At 38.4% G+C, this 18,260-nt stretch overlaps 1 protein-coding gene across 1 annotated transcript in view; it reads left to right on the top strand.

The window, feature by feature from the left end:
* LAMA1 (laminin subunit alpha 1) overlaps positions 1–18,260 on the top strand; it is a 200,534-nt gene that overhangs the window by 62,212 nt on the left and 120,062 nt on the right. The window contains exons 4-10 of the mRNA XM_069099665.1: positions 7,236–7,478; positions 8,725–8,904; positions 10,677–10,766; positions 12,056–12,173; positions 12,590–12,768; positions 16,847–16,952; positions 17,569–17,729. Of these exons, the coding sequence (XP_068955766.1) occupies positions 7,236–7,478; positions 8,725–8,904; positions 10,677–10,766; positions 12,056–12,173; positions 12,590–12,768; positions 16,847–16,952; positions 17,569–17,729 (1,077 nt within the window). The remainder of the gene's footprint in view (positions 1–7,235; positions 7,479–8,724; positions 8,905–10,676; positions 10,767–12,055; positions 12,174–12,589; positions 12,769–16,846; positions 16,953–17,568; positions 17,730–18,260) is intronic.

The raw sequence follows: 18,260 nt of genomic DNA on the forward strand, positions 1-18,260 counted from the left end.
ACTGAGTAGTCAGGTGAAATGGAGAATAAGATGCAGGGCAGGTACAAAGACTGAAACCAGCCACTTTGGAGATGCAGATGAGAGTCAAGTTTGGTTGATGGGAGAAAATGACGTGAGATCAGCGAGCTGGATCAAAATCAGAGAAGTCAAGAGAGAGATGAAGCAGGCTGGAAACAAAGGCTAGCACCTCTCCCAGGTGAATCGTGAACAGAAGCTCCCTCTGAAATCCTCCCTTTTTAAAGAGGCACAAGTAGTTTTGCTTTTGCTGTTGTTATTTTTGTGATTTTTTTAGGAAGTTCCAACCAGAGAATTGTATTGAGGGCAGAATTGTATTTAGCTCTTCCTCAGCTCAGAGATCCATCAATCATCCAATCCTAAGGACAATTTGGGAGCACTGTAATACAGCCAAGTCATTTGTAACCTTCCTTGACTTTTCAGAACATCTGGCAATCTGCTTCATTTCCTGGACATGGTGCCTGGAGGTAAATACTAGTACATTGACCTGGGGCTTGACAGTTTCCTAAGTGTCTTCATCACAGAAAGTTAATCTCCAATCTCTCCTCCATTTGCTCAGGCGTCAAATTGATCTTCCTAAAGTGCAAGAGTGACCATATCATACCCCTGCCCCATACTATTCAATAAACTCCAGTGATCCTGTTACCTCTAGGACCAAAAGTTTTGAAGACAAACCTGGATCCTCCTTCCAGGCTTCTTACACCTTACTCATCTCCATGTACTCGGATGATAAAGGGTCACTGACCTCCTTGCTCTTCCTTGAATACAACACTCCATCTCCTGATTCCAAGGCTACCTGTCCCCCACACCTCCCCATCTCGGCCTCCTAGCTTCCTTCAGATCTCACCTTCTGCCATAAACCTTTCCTGATTCCCCTTGATATCATTCCCTCCCCTCTGAGGTTATCTTCAGTTTATCTTATCTGTATATAGTTTGTATGTTGTCTCCCCCATCAAACTGGGAGCTCCTTGAGGGCAGGGGCTGATTTTTGCCTTTTTTTTTTTGTATCCTTAGCACTTAGCACAGGGTCAGAAACCTAGTTGATGTTTAATAAATGCCAGCTGATAAGTAGGCTTGTCATAAAGATCAGATTTTACTTCTAGCAATGACATTGTGTGTTAGAAACTAGTGGACGGGGCAGCTAGGTGGCGCAGTGAATAGAGCACCGGCCCTGGAGTCAGGAATACCTAAGTTCAAATCTGGCCTCAGACACTTGAAATACTTACTAGCTGTGTGACTTTGGGCAAGTCATTTAACCCCAATTGCCCTCCAAAAAAAACCCCAAAACAAGATGAAAATGTAATTGGGAAATATTTAATGAAATAAATAAAATCCTACAAAACACCAATAACATTACATTAAAAAAAAAAAAAGAAAGTAACTAGTGGACTAGTTTCAAGAGTGAAACTGTTAGAAATTAGTTTCAAGAGTGAAACAATTCATCAGAATTGACAGGTTTTCTCCCTTGCCTACAACCTGCTAAACTTGCTCCCTGTTTTCAGACACAATACTTATCATGGATCCTCTTAAGTATTATGGCAAATATTTCTACCTGTCACCCTAGGTGGAGCCATGGTGTACAGCATTCTGCGCCTGGAATAAAAAGACATCTTCTGATTTCAAATCTGACCTCAGACACCAGCTGTGTGACCCTGGGCAAGTCACTTAGCCCTGTTTCCTCAGTTTCCTAATCTGTAAAATGAGTTGGAGAAAGAAAAGGCAAACCACTCTAGTACTTTTGCCAAGAAAACCCCAAATGGGTCACAGAGTTGGACATGACCAAAATGACTCAACAGCAACAAAATATTTATTCTCTCGTTCCCTCACACTTCACCTAGTTTTCATACTTCCAGTCTTACAGTTTGCAGGGACCTCAATGGCTATCTGACTCAATTTATAACTGGGAAAGAATCCCCTCCACAATAGGGATCTTTTATTCTTCTGGAATATCAATGATAATAATAATAACCAGCCTTTATCTAGAGCTTTGAAGTTTGCAAAGTGCTTCATAACAACCCTGGGAGCTAGATGGTATTTTTATCCCCACTTTACAGATAGGAATCTATAGACTGAGAAATAGGTTAAGTGACTTGCCCAGGGTCACACACACTAATAAGTACCTAAAACAGGAATTGAATTCAAGTCTTCCTGACTCCAGTCTCTACTGCTCCACCTACTGTCTTGTTCAGTAGATTTATAGAAGTAAAAATATTACTGATAGGTTCGTAGTGCTTAAAGCATTTATGAAAGCGCTTTGTGGACATCCTCTCTTTTGAGCTCTACAGCAACCCAATGGGGGTAAATACTATGAGTATTGTTTTCCACATTTTATAATAAAGAAATAAGAGTTCAGTTTCTTGACCATAATCACATTTAAGTATTAAGGGCAAAATTTAAACTCATGTATTTTTAAACTCTCCTTAGTCCTGTCCCCTCTGCATGCAGTCCTGTACTCTATATACGAGACGCGTCTACTTGGAGTTTCCATCATAGTATCAGACTCAAACTTGGCATACCCCAAACTGAATTCAGTACCATCTTCCCCCAAGATCTCCCCACTCTTTACCTTTATGTCTGTCAATGACACTACTCTCTTTTTAACCATTCAGTCTCAAAAGCTGAGCTCTCTTTGCGTCTTCTCACTTTTGCTGCAATACCCATCCACTCATTAGGTTTTATTTACTCTTCAAAATGTTCATCCCTTCTGCGCTTTTCTGTATGCTGAGTCAGCTTTTCCTCACTCCCACATCTGTATGATTGCAATGGCTTTCTGCTTCTAGTCATGTCCTGCCATAATTCATTATATAAAACACTGCCTTCTTGCTGCCATACTTCAAAGAATCTGTGATCTCATCACTGGAGGTATTGCCTCAGTTGGGGCAGAGTGCAGCCCACAGATCCTTTTTTATCCTCTGTGATTCTTTTACCTATTCTTCTAATGATCCTTCACAGCTGACAGACACAGAATGCTGGAAGCCTTCCTTTTGTATTTGGTGCCATTTATGGATACTAGTGGAGTATTTGGATGTGCTATAAAATAACTGTTCCATTTCCTTTTCTGATCATACATTTCCTCTGTGATATCCCTCACATTTCTTCTGTGACGTGCCTTAGAGACTGTGGAATAGCAGACAGGACACCAGTGTTAGAGATAGGAAGACCTGAGTACATTTTTTTCCTCTTAAATGTTTTGCCTCTGTGATCCAAGGCTAGTCACTTAACCTTTCAGTATTCCAGGAAATTCTCTCTAAGACTCTTAAGTCATTGGCAAATGAAAATTTGCATCACTTGTGGGAATTTCTACATTATTATGAAGGCTCAAGTCAAAGTTACATGAATGAATAAAAAATCCCTTGGACCTTTCCTAGAATGTAGGAGGAGAAACAGAAGAGAGAAGAGAAATTGTGACAGAAATGTTTGTGGCGGCCCTCCTGCTCTCTTCCCATATTTTCTTTCTTTTTTTTTTTAAGTAATTGGGGTTAAGTAACTTGCTCAAGGTTACACGGCCAGTTATTTCTGGGTGTAGTGCTAAGTATCTGAGCCCAGGATTCGATCCCCAGGTCATCCCGACACTGGGGCCGGTGCTCTTACTCACTCTGCTACCTGGCCGCCCCTCTCTTCCCATATTTTCATTCACGATACTAGGATACAAAAAAGATCCTTGTGAGATTTTAAGATAAAATTACCTATGTTCTTTTAATTGCTTCTGGGAACTTTTAATATTATCCATAGTTTTTTTCCATCTTTTTGTTCTTTTCCCATTTTTGAGATGTCTTATGAAGGAATCCTGTAGTACTTTTCAAAAGTCATCTCTAGAATAAATTTCCCTGGAGTATACTTGATCTGATCTAGACCCTCTTCCTCAGTCAGTGAAAAAGCACTTATTAAGTGATTGCTATGTGCCAGGTACTGTGTTAAGTGCTAGGGTTACAAAGAAATGCAAAAAAAACCCCTGTCTTCAAGGAACTCACTTGGAACTTAATAGAAGAGACTCCATGTTAACAACTATGTATTTAGAAGGTAAGTTTAGGTGGCAAGTAATCTTAGGGCATCTAGGTGGCACAATGGATAGAGCTCCAGGCCTAGAATCAGGAAGACCTGAATTCAAATCCACCTTCAGACACTTGCTGGCTGTATGATCCTAGGCAAGTTTGTTTGCCTCAGTTTCCTCATCTATAAAATGAGCTGGAGAAGGAAATGGCAAACCACTTTAATTTCTCTGCCATGAAAACTCCAAATTGGGACACAAATGAAAAACAACCTAATGACACCAATAACAGGTGTGGAGGCAATGAATACGTCAGCCTGGCATTTGATGTCCTTGAAATCTGACCGACCCTTTCCATCCAATATAATCAACCATTAGTCCCTAGTAGGGAACTACCTCATTCATTCTTGACAGCAAAGTCTTTTGTCTCACACTGTACATACATATTCCCAACCTAGTCTGGATCAGCCCTTTTCTTTCCCTTTAAACATGCACATATCAGTCAAACTTCAAGGCCTAGGTCAAATTCCACTTGCTCTAAGAGACCTGCTCCAGCCTTTCTAGGACCTAATGATCTCCTATCAACTGAATACCTTTAATATTTTAATGCTTCAAGGATCTACAGTGTCGTTGGTGTGGATATGTTCTACAGTGATGCAGATATCAACCCTTCCATGTCTTTGTAGAGGATGATTAATAGCATCTGTGTAAAAAAAAGAATCATCACCCTTTGGCCAATTTGACGATGAACCCCTCTCCTGGTCTTTTGACAGCATACCTACAGTCCATCCCCTGTACTTGAAGTCTGTCTTTATAGGAAATGCCAGAGCTTATATGCTGCTGGTTTATAGCCTTGGAGAACCCAGGGCTGCTATTTCCATGCCAGAGTGGGACTTCAGTGAAAGCAGTAAGAGGGCTAGTGAAATCATATACACACACATATGATATATGTATATATGTGTATATATGACTATATATTACATATAAATCACATGATTTATCATACATTGCTTAGTCTTGTCTGATTCTTTATAACCTCATTTTGGGTTTTTTTGGCAAAGATCCTTGAGTGGTTTGCCATTTCCTTCTCCAGTTCATTTTACAATTGAAGAAACTGAGGCAAACATAGTTAAGTGACTTACCCAGGGTTACATAGTCTGTAAGTGTCTGATATCAAATTTGAACTCAGGAAGATGAGTCTTCCTTCCCCCATGTGTGGTACTCCATCCACTGTGCAACCTTGCTGCCCAGATATCACATATCACCTGCATGTCATAAACATGCATACATATTTGTATTTATGCTACTTGTAAAAGACATGGTAAAATACTCTGTACCTCCTGTTATTCTAGAATAATCATACTTACCCATGGAGAGGTACAGTAGATATTTCCTCAGGTGTCTGTAAACTAAGATGTTAAACCTAAAACTAGCATTTAAATATTCTAAGTTTTACATATGTGCATAAAACATTTATAATGTGTGTGTTTGTATAGTAGGTGCTATTATCATCATCACTATTATCATTATTAGGGTTATTATTTGGGAGCTAGGTAGAGCATTGGGTAGAGCACTGAGCCTGGAGTCTCAGAAGATATGACTTCAGTCTTCTCCTTGCCTCAGTTTCCTCATTCATAAAATGAGAATGATAATATCACTTACCTCCCGTGGCTGTTGTGAGGATCAAATGAGACAATATCTGTAAAGTACTTTGAAATCTTAAAGCGCTATATAAATGCTAACTGTTATCATAATGACTATTGTTGTTATATCTGTATGTAAGTATATATGTATGTATGTGTTTACTCACACACACAAATACACACACTGCATAGATTTCTTTCCAACTAAATTATAAGTTTCTGGATGACGAGGCACCGTGAATTCGGCTTTTCCTATTGCCTTCTCAGCATGTTGTTTTGCATGTAACTTTATACTGAACGAATGAATGACCTGCTCCCTACCCATCCACCTTCTGCTACAGTTAAATTTATGTTGCATTTCTTGTGTGTTTTCTCAGAATCATTAAGTGGTATCTTTCTCCTTTTATAATTTAACACTCCCTGATATTTCCCAACTTTAAGAGCTAAAACACATCAATTGGATTAGATGAAAACATTGCTTTAAAAAGTGATCTGTTAGGGGCTGCCAGGTGAGTAAGAGTGAGTAAGAGCAGTGAGTAAGAGCACCGGCCCCAGAGTCGGGATGACCTGGGATCGAATCCGGGCTCAGATACTTAGCACCACACCCAGAAATAACTGGTCATGTAACCTTGAGCAAGTTACTTAACCCCAATTGCTTTAAAAAATAAAAAATTTAAAAAAAGTGATCTGTTGCTTTAGCTCATCAAGAGAAATTCTCATTCAAGAGAAATCCATATATAAGGCTTGAAAAATCTATGTCATCAACCAGAAAGTCAGTCAATAATAACTATGATTATTGTATCACCATATACTCCCCAGAAATTATTTATCCTGCTGCCCAGGATTAAAATACTTTTATTTCTGGATAATAAACACAACTGTTTGTCCTAACCGGAATTTGTCTTTTATTTATGGCCACACAGAGCTCATTTTTGCTCACTTACTTTACTCTTTACTTCTTTATCCTTATTTTGATGTACTCTGAGAGCATTTCTACTCTTTTTTTTTCTTGTCTTTTTGGAGGGGGGAAGGCAGGGCAATTGGGCTTAAGTGACTTGCCCAAGGTCACACAGCTAGTACGTGTTATGTGTCTGAGGCCAGATTTGAGGTTTTCTCGACTCCAAGGCTGGTGTTTTATTCATTGCACCACCTAGCTACCCCTGCTTTTTTTTTTTGAGTGTTTCTACTTTTAATTCTTTTGTCAGCCTCATGTTTACGAGTGATTTCACTCCTCCTCACAATCTGAACATTAAGTTTGATATTAGTTGTTACTTAATATTACTACAAAAAAACAGAAATAAAAGAAAATAAAGCAAATAAAAGGAAGCCCTCTTACTATTCATGGGAATTAATACCATAAATGTCATTGGGGGAATTTTAGAATTATCTAATTAATGCTGCTAAGAAAAAAATTTACATCAAATTTTCAACAAATTTTCAGCCAAGTGCTGGTTCAAGGACTGATGGAACTTTTATGTTAGTGTGCCATTATGACCAAATGCCATTACCATTTTTTTATGGAGATCATTCATTTTTGAACAACCTCTACTAATTTCTGATTCTCATTTTTTTCAATCTCTTTCTTTTAGGTTTTTCAAGTGGCATATATTATCATCAAAGCTGCTAATGCTCCTAGACCTGGAAATTGGATTTTGGAACGCTCTGTGGATGGCATAGAGTTCACACCCTGGCAGTATTATGCCATTAGTGACACAGAGTGTCTGACTCGGTATAATGTCACTCCAAGATTAGGGCCTCCTACTTACAAGCGTGATGATGAGGTCATCTGTACCTCCTATTATTCAAGACTGGTCCCACTTGAACATGGAGAGGTACGTTGTATGTTTTCTCAGAGATCCTTAAATAAAATCTTTGAAATGGCCATCTTGAAAGCTAACATTTTAAAATACTCAAAATGGATCCAATTACTATATTTCCTGGGTTATTGATTTTAAAAAGAAAAAACTCAATTTCAGCCTTTTTGCTATTACTCTTTAGAATGGTAGCTTGGTTCTCATCATGCTAGGTTCCATGGACAGTGTTTCCCCTCAGAACTGCTGCTCACAAGTTTCTTCCACAGGGTGACTTACTGAAATATTTAGGAAAGAGGTAAAATAACTTGGAAGACTGATAAATCCTAATCTCTCTCTCTCTCTCTTATTCACACACACACACACACACACACACACACACAGTTATCTCTGTGTCATTGCACGTTCAGAGATGTGAGATAGCTTGTGAAGCACATGGAATTTTGGCACTGGAAGGACCCAGAGTGCACACTCTTCACTAAAGTCAGGTTTTAATTAAAAACCATTGATTCTTTAGAAGCACCTGGTCTGGTGAGTTAAACTGCAGAAAACTGTCTGAAGTGCACATCACAGCTGGAATTCTGCAGCAAGCCCTGGCTCTGCTTCAAGAATGAACCTAATTAAAAGAGCGCAGCATTGTATAGGCTTAAAGGCAATTGTTCTTTTTCTTCCTCCTCTGCTCCCTCCCTTCCCCCCTCCCCCCCTCTATTCATGGCATTTACTAATTTATTTTAGAGGAGCAGTAACATGATATAGAAGTCAGCAAAAACCCTGTGGTTTCTCTCGTGGCTGTTGTCATGGAGGAGAAGACAGAGATACGTTAAGGAGAGGTGTGGGGTGGAAAGCGCCTGGGAGTCATTAGCAATGCTTTGCTAAGCTGGAATGAATAACTTCAGTGTATTAAAGACAAATTTGCTTTCTTTCCATGTGCTTGATTGTTCCCTCTCCAAATGCCATTTCCTATTTCTATTCCTCTTTAGAGGTATGAACTGGGGTGGTCTTTGGTAATTGAGGCAGTTACGCTAGCATAAAGCCAATTTCATCCAGTCACTAGTTATGGATAAAATAGTTGGTTCCTTATACATCAATGAATTTGAGAAGATAGGATGTTGAAGTTAAGGAACTAATGATATAATCGGTTTTTATATGCATGAAGTAGGGAACCAGCTCTTCCTAGAAGTCACCTTTGAGTCTTTGTCTTTGAGATAGTGCGTCTAGGTGAAGAGGTAAATACTTTGTATCAGGAATGGCATGTCTCTCTCCTCAGATTCACACGTCGCTGATCAATGGCAGACCCAGTGCTGACGATCTCTCACCCAAGTTGCTGGAATTTACCTCAGCACGATACATTCGGCTCCGCTTGCAGAGGATTAGAACCCTTAATGCTGACCTCATGACCCTCAGCCATCGTGATCCTAAAGATCTTGACCCCATAGTCACAAGAAGAGTAAGTACAGAAGACCCTTTATATTCTCTGAAGTGCTTTTATTTTAGTGTAAATTTACTTTTTAAATTTGATTTTCTTATTTCACATTTATTTCAGTGAAGGTCAGTCAGTACCAGCATTTATTATGCATCTGCTGTGTGCCCAGCCACTGTACTAAGTGCTGAGACTACAAAGAAAGACAAAAGTTAGCCCCTGCCCTCAAGGAGCTCACAGTCTAATTGCCGTGCAAGCAACCGTATACAATCAAGCCCAAAGGGAAGGCATTAAAACTCAGGAGGGCTGAAAAAATGGTTTTGCAGAGGGTAGGACTTTAGCTAAGAAGCTAGGGAAACTGGGAGGCAAAGAGGAGGAGGGAAAAGAGTTCCAGGCGAGGGGCACAGCCAGTGAAAATGCTTAGTCAGTATTAATACGATCTTACATGTAATTGGGAAAGAAGATAGACAGGCACTGGGGCATAGAGATCCACCATGCCCCACTGGAAAAGTCTAAGGGGGTATGGGAGAAGATATGGGAGAGAGCAGATTGGAGGAGGGGATATGCTGTGGGACTGCTATTCTGGGGTGGTGGCTAGGGGAAAAACGGGGAGAAAATTTGTAACTCAAAATCTGGTGGAAATTAATGATGTTAATCAGAAGTTAATAAAGCATTTGAAAGATGAAAAAAAAAAAGAAAATGCTTAGTCAGGAAATTGAGTCTTGTGTATGAGGAAGGTCAATGTCACAGTATCTCAAACTACTGGGAGTCCAGTGAGGTACAAAAAAGACTGGAAAGGGAGTAGGGAACAGGTTTATGGAGAGCCTTGAAAGCCAAATAGAGGATTTTATATTTGATCCTGGACCACGATAGGAAGCTACTAGAATTTATTGAATAAGGGGATAATATGATCAAACATGTACTTAGGAAAATTTCTTTGGTGACTGAATGGAGGGTGAATTGAGTGGGAAGAGACTTGAGGCAGGCAGACCCACCAGCAGGCTCTTTTAATAGTCCAGACCAGGTGATGACTACTTATCCCAGAGGTGACAGTGTCAGAGGAGAGAAGGATAATTACAGAAAAGATGTTAACAAGGTAAAAATGACAGTACTTGACACCTGGCTGGATATGGGAGGTGAGAGAGAATGACACTTAGGTTTCAAGTCTGACTGTCTGAAGGATGGTGGTATTCATGACAGAAATAAGGAAGTTAGGAAGAGGAGAGGATTTGGGGGAGAGATGAGTTCAGTCTCTGATATGTCGAGTTTAAGATGTCTGTGAGACATCCAGCTCTAGGTGAAGGTTATAATAAAGTAAAATACCTTGTGAGTAAAAAGATGGTGCTACTGAATCACTAGTTTTAGGTGAATCTCATCATAAGAACAGATTTAAACCCATTATGTTAGTCTTATCAGTATCATGCACTAACTATTATACACATTCTGCAGAGGCACAATGTGATTTAGTATATGGTGAATTAGATGAAGATGTGTTAGACACAATTATTTTTAGAATAAGAGTCCCCATCAAACTGGATAATTTCAGTTACACTATTTTATTTTCTGGTGAATGATGTAGATTGGTGACTTTTACTTAATTTAAATCAGGATCAATAGCAGTTTGGGAAGGGCACAATTTATAAAACAGTAAATATCATTTTAAAAAAACTATCCTTTAATCTACATAAACAACTGTCAAGCATCTTGTGATTTTTATGACAGAAATTTTAAGATTTTCTTCATTTTTGCATGAAAAAACATGGAACACTGATATGTTTCTAACTTTCATTTTTCCTTAGTATTATTATTCCATAAAAGATATTTCAGTTGGAGGAATGTGCATATGCTATGGTCATGCGAGTAGCTGCCCATGGGATGAAACTACAAAGGTAAGATCTAATAGCTAACGGAATGAAACAATGGAGAAATACCAACTTTTTATCTATAAAAAAGCCATTCTTTTTAAAATAAAAAAGTGACCCCATTTGACTTAAGAATGAGAAATGCATTCAATTGTCTCCATTTATTTTTTTGAAGTTTTACTGCTCTTTGGTGTTTCAGCCAGTCATTTCCTGACATGCCATTCGCCTACCTTCCAGGATGGACACTTCCTCATAGCATAGAAAAGCAGCTCAGAAAACTGACCAAACTTGTGACCTTGTCTGTGGCATATGAAACATTTTATGCCCACAGCCTCAAATTCTCTGTTGAGAAGAGGAAAATGTATTTCATTTCATTCGTGGACCCAAAACTGCTCATTGTGTAAATGATTAGCAATTATATCTCCATCATCTGTATCTATATTGAAAGAATTAATATTTATTTGGCTCTGTAAGGTTCATAAAGTACTTTATTTGTATTGTCTCATATGGTTTTTACATCAACACTGTCATTAAGGTGAATTATTATTCCCATTTCATAAATGAAGAAACAAAGTCTGAGAGATTCAGTATTTTGCCCAGTGTCGTACAAATAGTAAGTGTCTGAGGAGGGATTCAAATCCATTTTGTTTTTACTCTTAAGTTCACCACTCTATTCACTATGCCATGCTAGTGGTGGTGTTTGTATTTACAATCCTGTAGTCATGGTGTATGTTATTTTCTTGGTTCTACTTTCTTTTCTCTGTATTTGTTTGTGCAGTTCTTAATTCATTTCTCTGAAATCCTCAGTCCTCACTTCCTGTGGCACAGTACTTCATTATGTTTAATTGACCATTCTTCATCTAGCCATTCATCAATCAACGAGCAACCACTTTTCCCCCTGGTTTTGTTTTTTGCCTATGTATATGCGTGGGTATCTATTTACCCATCTATCTATATACACACATATGTATATATATATATATATATATAGACAGAATATATATGTGTGTAGTATATATACACATATGTATATGGATATTTTGGTATACATGACTTCTTTCTGTCTTTGCCGTTCTCTCTAGTGGGGTCACTAGGTCAAAGGATTTTGTATACCTTAGTGACGTTAATATCATTAAGTACAAATTGGAATGGTTGTGAATTTGTTCCACACTTTTTGAAAACAATTTTCAACACTTCACGAAACTTAAAATACTATACAAATGATAGTTTTATAATTATTTATCTCACTCTTCTCTGAGCAAAAAACATGCAATTCTTTATTTTTTCTATTAAAAATTGATTTTGCACTTATTTAGAAACTGCAATGTCAGTGTGAACATAACACATGTGGAGAGAGCTGTAATGAATGCTGCCCTGGTTTTCACCAGCAACCTTGGAGACCTGGAACCATTTCTTCTGGTAACACATGTGAAGGTAAATAAGTAAACAAGAAATTAAGGTGCCTACCTCATTTGTAAATCTGTTTTACATTGTTGATTAGTTCATTATTTTCTACCTAACTGTTTTAGAACTTCCGTCTATCCTATAATACAAATAGTACCTAGATCTTAAAGTTGTCTTTAGAATAACCAAATTTATGGCCAGAGGCTCAAATGATACACTTATAACCTTGAAACTTGAATATGACTCCATCTGATAATCAAGTTCTATTTTTAATCTTTGGTCAACTGAGATACTCCAGACCTTAAGATATTTTTCAGTCTAGAAGTTAGATGGACCCATAACTCTAAGTAATGGCAGTTAATTGAAGAGGGGAAGGGAAAGTATTTTAAATGCAAGACAGAATAAATGTTTTGTTTTGTTTTTTAATTGGGACATTCTCTTTCTAGAGTGCAACTGTCATAACAAAACCAAAGAATGTTACTATGATCAGAGTGTTGCCGATAGGAAGAGAAGTGTGAATACTGCTGGGCATTTCAAAGGTGGAGGAGTCTGTGTTAATTGTTTACAAAATACAGCAGGCATCAACTGTGAAACTTGCATCAATGGACATTACAGACCACATAAAGTAAGACTGTGATATTTCTTTCACTTTATTTTTTAAATTTTCTTCTGAACTTGAGAAATAAAACAAGCATTTATATAACATAGAAGAATAGGGAAAAAACATGATTGCATATGAAACTGCAAATCTATTTCTTTTATTTTAGCTGTGTTTCAGACTTTTCATTGAGGACTAAAATAGATAATATCCACATTCAGTATCTGTAAGGGAAAATCTTGGGGTTTTCCCCCAAGACTTTAATTGATCCTGAAGTGCTTCCATTGTTCTCCATTAAGTTTCCTTAGAGTTTGATCTTTTTTGTTATTCATTTGTTTCAGTTATGTCTGACTCTTTGTGATGTCATTTGGGGTTTTCTTGGCAAAGGTACTGGGGTAGTTTGCCGTTTCCTTCTCCAGTTCATTTTACAAAAGGGAAACTGAGGCAAACTGGGTTAAGTGACTTGATCAGGGATACACAGCTAGTAAGTGTCTGACGTCAGATTTGAATTTAGGTCTTCCTGACTCAAGACCTGGCACACTATCCACTGCACCACCTTCTTACTGAAATTAAATTGTAGAATCCTACAAATTGAACATTGTAAGGGATCTCAGAGCCCATATAATCACATCCATCCCTGAAAGCAAATCTGGGCATCCATGCTTTATTTGAAGTCCTGAATTTCTAGGATAGCCAGATCTCCTTGTTGCTAGCTCGAATGGTTAGGAAGTTTTTTCTTACTTAGAAACTTACTCAGAACAGACAAGCTTAAATTTGCTTCTTTGAAATTTTCACTTATTGCTTTTAGTTTTGCTATATGGAATCAAAAAAAAATAAGTCAAATATTTCTTCCATGTTACAAACTTATTTGAAGGTATCTACCATGTCCTTCCAAGTTTATCCTTCTCCAAACTTTATATCCTTAGTTCCTTCAACTGAACCTCCTATGACACAATCTCAAATTTTTCGGTATCCTGGCTACCTTCCCCTCAATGCTTTCTCATTTATCAGCACCCTTCCTAAAATTTGGCACCCAGAACAGAGCACGATATTGCAGCTGTAATCCTGGCAGGTTAGTGTGAACTAGGTCTATAGCCACGCTGATTTGTGGATGCTGTTCTCTTAGCTTTTCTGTCCACAGTAGCACACTGTTGACTGGTATTGAGCTTTGCAATCTGCTAAGAACTCCAGATCCTTTTCTTTTTTTTTAAAAGCTTTTCAGCAATGTCTCCCTTCCCTTGGACTTAGGAATCCAATTTAATACTTTTTATTTAACCCTGTTTTATATAGGGATCTGTGACCCTGTATAAAGCCAAGCACCAGCAGCTTTCCAGAGGACTGCTGCTGTGAACAGCTTCAAGGTTCTGATTACATAGTATAATGAACTCTCTATTTATTCAGCAGTAAATTAAGATAGCATTGACAATGTTATGACATAACTTATAACTAAAATGGCCACATAGTTTTCACCAAAGTAGCTACATGGTTTTAAACAAAGTACAATCATTTAGTAACTCATTCAACCATTAAATCATCCTTAAGGAGGCTTGTCTCCTTAATGTACACAAAGTACAAAGGTCAAAGTTCTCCATCCCTAGGTCATAGTAAATCATAATCTTCTCAGTCAGCATCAAGTACCCAAGAAAGAGATCTTTTCATCTTGACTTGAGGCTGGCTCTCAGCTTCCATGGTTCCTTTTCCATGGTCCCAGCTCCCACCCAAATCTACACAACTGTCACCTGGGTCCAAAGGCAGGCAGCTCCCAGTTCCTTGTCCAGCTCCTTGTCCAGTTCTCCATCCAATTCCTTGTCTAGTTCCCATTCCATATTGAAGCTCACAGCATCCTTCACCTCAAGTCCTTCAGTTCTTGTTTCTGGGAAGACAAAGCTTAACAGAGCCAAAACAATATTCATATACATTGCTGGCACCATCATCAATTCACTTTCTAGCTGTGAAATCAACACAGACCCACCAACATGGTCTGAGAACTCAACACAAATCATCAGTATAGAAATCAACACAGACCCACAAATAAGGTCCAAGAGGTCAACACAAATCAACATAAAAATCAACACAGACCCACAAACAAGGTCTGAGAACTCAACACAAATCATCAGTACAGCCCCAGGACCTCCAAAACCCTCCTCCAGGACTTCTGTAAACAGAAAACCAGAAAATCCTCTTTCAGGGCTTCCAGTAAGGTCCTAGGGCTTCTGTACAAAGTATCACAAACAAACATCACCACAGACAGAGCAGACAAACAGAGTGCCGGGATACCACACATTTCTCTTTCTCTACCACAAGAGCTCCCTTCTCAGTTCTGCTCTCTCCAGCCTGGCCCTCTCCTTATATATGGTCATTAGCTCCTCCTCTTCCTGTTGCAGGAGTTCACAAGTTGTGGGATTCACAAGTTCTGGATTCAGCAAGTGACTTGCTATTACACCCTGGGCAAGTCACTTAACCCTGTTTGCCTTAATTTCCTCATCTGTAAAATGAGTTGGAGAAGGAAATGGTGAATGGCCTTTGATATCTTTGCCAAGAGAACTCCAAATGGGGTCATAAAGAGTCAGACATAAGTAAAACAACTGAACAACATCATGTGGAGAGCCTCCTGGTTATTCCAGCTCTCTCTTTTTTAATAATAACTAAGAGAACAGATTCAGCTGGTAATATTTGGTAGCACCAATTTTTAAATTTAAGACACTTTGTTTCCTTACAGTGCTTCTGATAGTTCTATATTCATAATGCATGCCATAAAGAATAATAATAGTACTAAAATATTATAGTAATAGTACTGAAAGAGTGCTGTAATGGAGACAAGGGACCTGAGTTCATATCCTGATTAAGCTTATTGCTTATGTGAAGCTTATTATTTATGTGAACTTTGGCAAATCAATTAACTTTCCTGGACTCATTCATACAATGAGGGTATTGGGTTAGATGACTTCCTAAGGTTCTTTTAGCTCCAAATCTGTGATTAGGAATGGAATGGAGCTCACTGGGGCTGAAGAAAGAGGTGACCAGTGGCAAAGTTAAGAGGTCATGTGTTGCTAGTGAACTTCATTGCTGTCACTCTCAAAAAGGAGCTTATACATCTCCCTTACTATTGAACATACTCTATCTTCGGTATTTACCTCCTAGTATTGGGCAGAAAACAAAGATTTTTAAAAAATTATTGTTACTGTAACTTTTGCTCTGGAAGAGAAAAGAATTTAGTCTCATAACACCAGAGTTTGGGTTCTGTCTTTGACTCTTAACTATTCAATCAAAGACAAGTAACCTGGCACTTTTTAAGCCTCAGTTTCCTTATTTGGAAAAAAGAACATAGAAGTACTTGGGCATCCTAGCTCTTGGGGGTTTTGTGACAGAAGGTGCTTAGAAAACTATACTTTAAGGAGCCCTAATTTCATTAGTTTCAGTATTTGGTACCACTGGTACAGATCTCTAAATCTAATCCCTTATGATTTAATAGTCAGTCTTCCGGAGTTACTATCCCTGAAAAATGAATCATCCTGTGGTAACCCTGGCAATGAGCCTTTTCAATTTAATTAGTCCAGTCCCCAAGTGACAGACAGTCTATCATTGGTCCTATGGTCAAAGCTTCTCCAGTTTGGTGTAGGATCTGTAGGAGATTGCATTCCACCAATGTGGCCTTCCAAAACCCAAGGTCACTCACCTCTAGCCCACAGAAAGACTTTAAAAGTGTGGAATTCAGTGGATTATGAGACAATATGAATATGAGTTACCATACCATTGTCATAAAATGTTTATTCTCATGATATAATTATTGTTGTTTGTTATAATCCTATTATCCTATGATTATTATGAGGCAGTTAGATGGTTCAATGCAGAGAGTGCTAGACCTGGAGTCAAGAATTTCTGACCTTAAATTCTGCCTCACACATTTACTGGCTTATAATCACTCCTGTCTTGCAAATCAGAAAAAAATGAGACTCTGGAAGTCTTCTTATGGTTATTCAGTAAATGCTTGAGTCAGGACTGAGCCTGACTTTCATTATGTTTATTATCAGTTTTTCTGTTATTCATTGCAGTGACTCCTCTGGGAGTATGGGAGTATAGAAGCTGACATTTGTCCCTGTTTCAGGTTTCTCCTTATGACAACAATCCATGTCTCCCATGTAACTGTGATCCTTTTGGCTCACTCAGTTCAATCTGTGTTAAGGATGATCACCAGTCTGACCGGTTGAATGGTAAGTGTTTGGGTTGTGTATGTGTTCACATTTTTTTTCTTCTGCTTATTTGGACCTGGTTTTTCCAAATGATTGTTTTCTATTTAGGTTATCAATGTGACAGTTTTATAACATATCTATGTTGATGTATAGAAAGCATTTTCAAAAAGAAGGAAAATGCCATAAAAATCATATAGAAACATAGGATTAATAATATGTTCATTTAATATTATCCAAGAAACTCAAAATGCTTGGAAAATATTATTTTACAATGCTCCCAAGCATTCCTTTTAAAATGATAAATGTTCGTCATTTCCATTCTTCAAGTGAGAGAAAACTGAACCACCACATGCAGGCCCAGTTACTTAAGTAAATATGCATAATGAGGCAGTATTTGGATGAAGAGACAATCAAAAATCTACTATGACCAATAAATTTTTCTGTCGTCTCATGGACATTTGAAATAAAAAAAAATCAGGATTTTGTGTTGACACACGTGGACAGGTGTGGCCATAGACAATCCTATCAGTCAATTGGTTGCATTGGAGAGGGTTTTCTCCCCATGTCTTACATTTCATTCTATGTTCTTAACCACTTGATGCTTCACTACTGAGCATTGCCATTTCTATCTTTTAAGGGAACTGGCCAGGTCAGTGCCAGTGTAGAGAGGGTTACACAGGGGAAAAATGTGATCGTTGCCAGTTTGGTTACAAGGGCTACCCAAATTGCTTTCGCTGCAATTGCAGTCTGGCGGGTAGTATCAATGATGACCCATGCAGTGAGCCTTGTCTTTGTAAGGTAAGAGCAGAACCAAGGTAAGAAATGAGCAGAGATTTTTCATTTGGGTTCCCTTGGGAAAAGACTTTTTTTTTTCTGGTGTAAATAATTGAATGAATTACTGAAGGTAGAGAAGAAGTCTTTTGTATGGAAGTGTTACATTACATTATGCACAATTGGGACAAAAATATCCCAGCCAAAATTGTTTTATTAAGATATAGATTATGAATCAAGGGACTTCAATATGGTTTGATGAGAAATCAATCAACTTAACTGTGGGAGGTCTCTAGTCTTTCAGCATCTCTGCGGCCAGTCATTTTGGAACCACCCATCCAATACATGTGTACTAAGTAGACACTATGTGCCAAGCATTAGTTTGTTGTTTGTCCCTTGTTCTTGAAGAGGACCCTGACATCAGGAAGGTGATGCCATGACTTGCAAATGAATTGGATTCAAGTGAGGGAGGGCTGTGCAAAGTCACCTGCCTCACTTTTTCCTCCAAAGCCATCTGGGTCCAGTGGCAAAATAGAGATCAGGACTAGAGATGGCCTC

The sequence above is a fragment of the Petaurus breviceps genome, unplaced genomic scaffold (genome assembly GCF_028583685.1).
Source record: "Petaurus breviceps papuanus isolate PSGF00001 unplaced genomic scaffold, PetGlider_PUasm1.0 38, whole genome shotgun sequence".
Taxonomy (NCBI): Eukaryota; Metazoa; Chordata; class Mammalia; order Diprotodontia; family Petauridae; genus Petaurus; species Petaurus breviceps.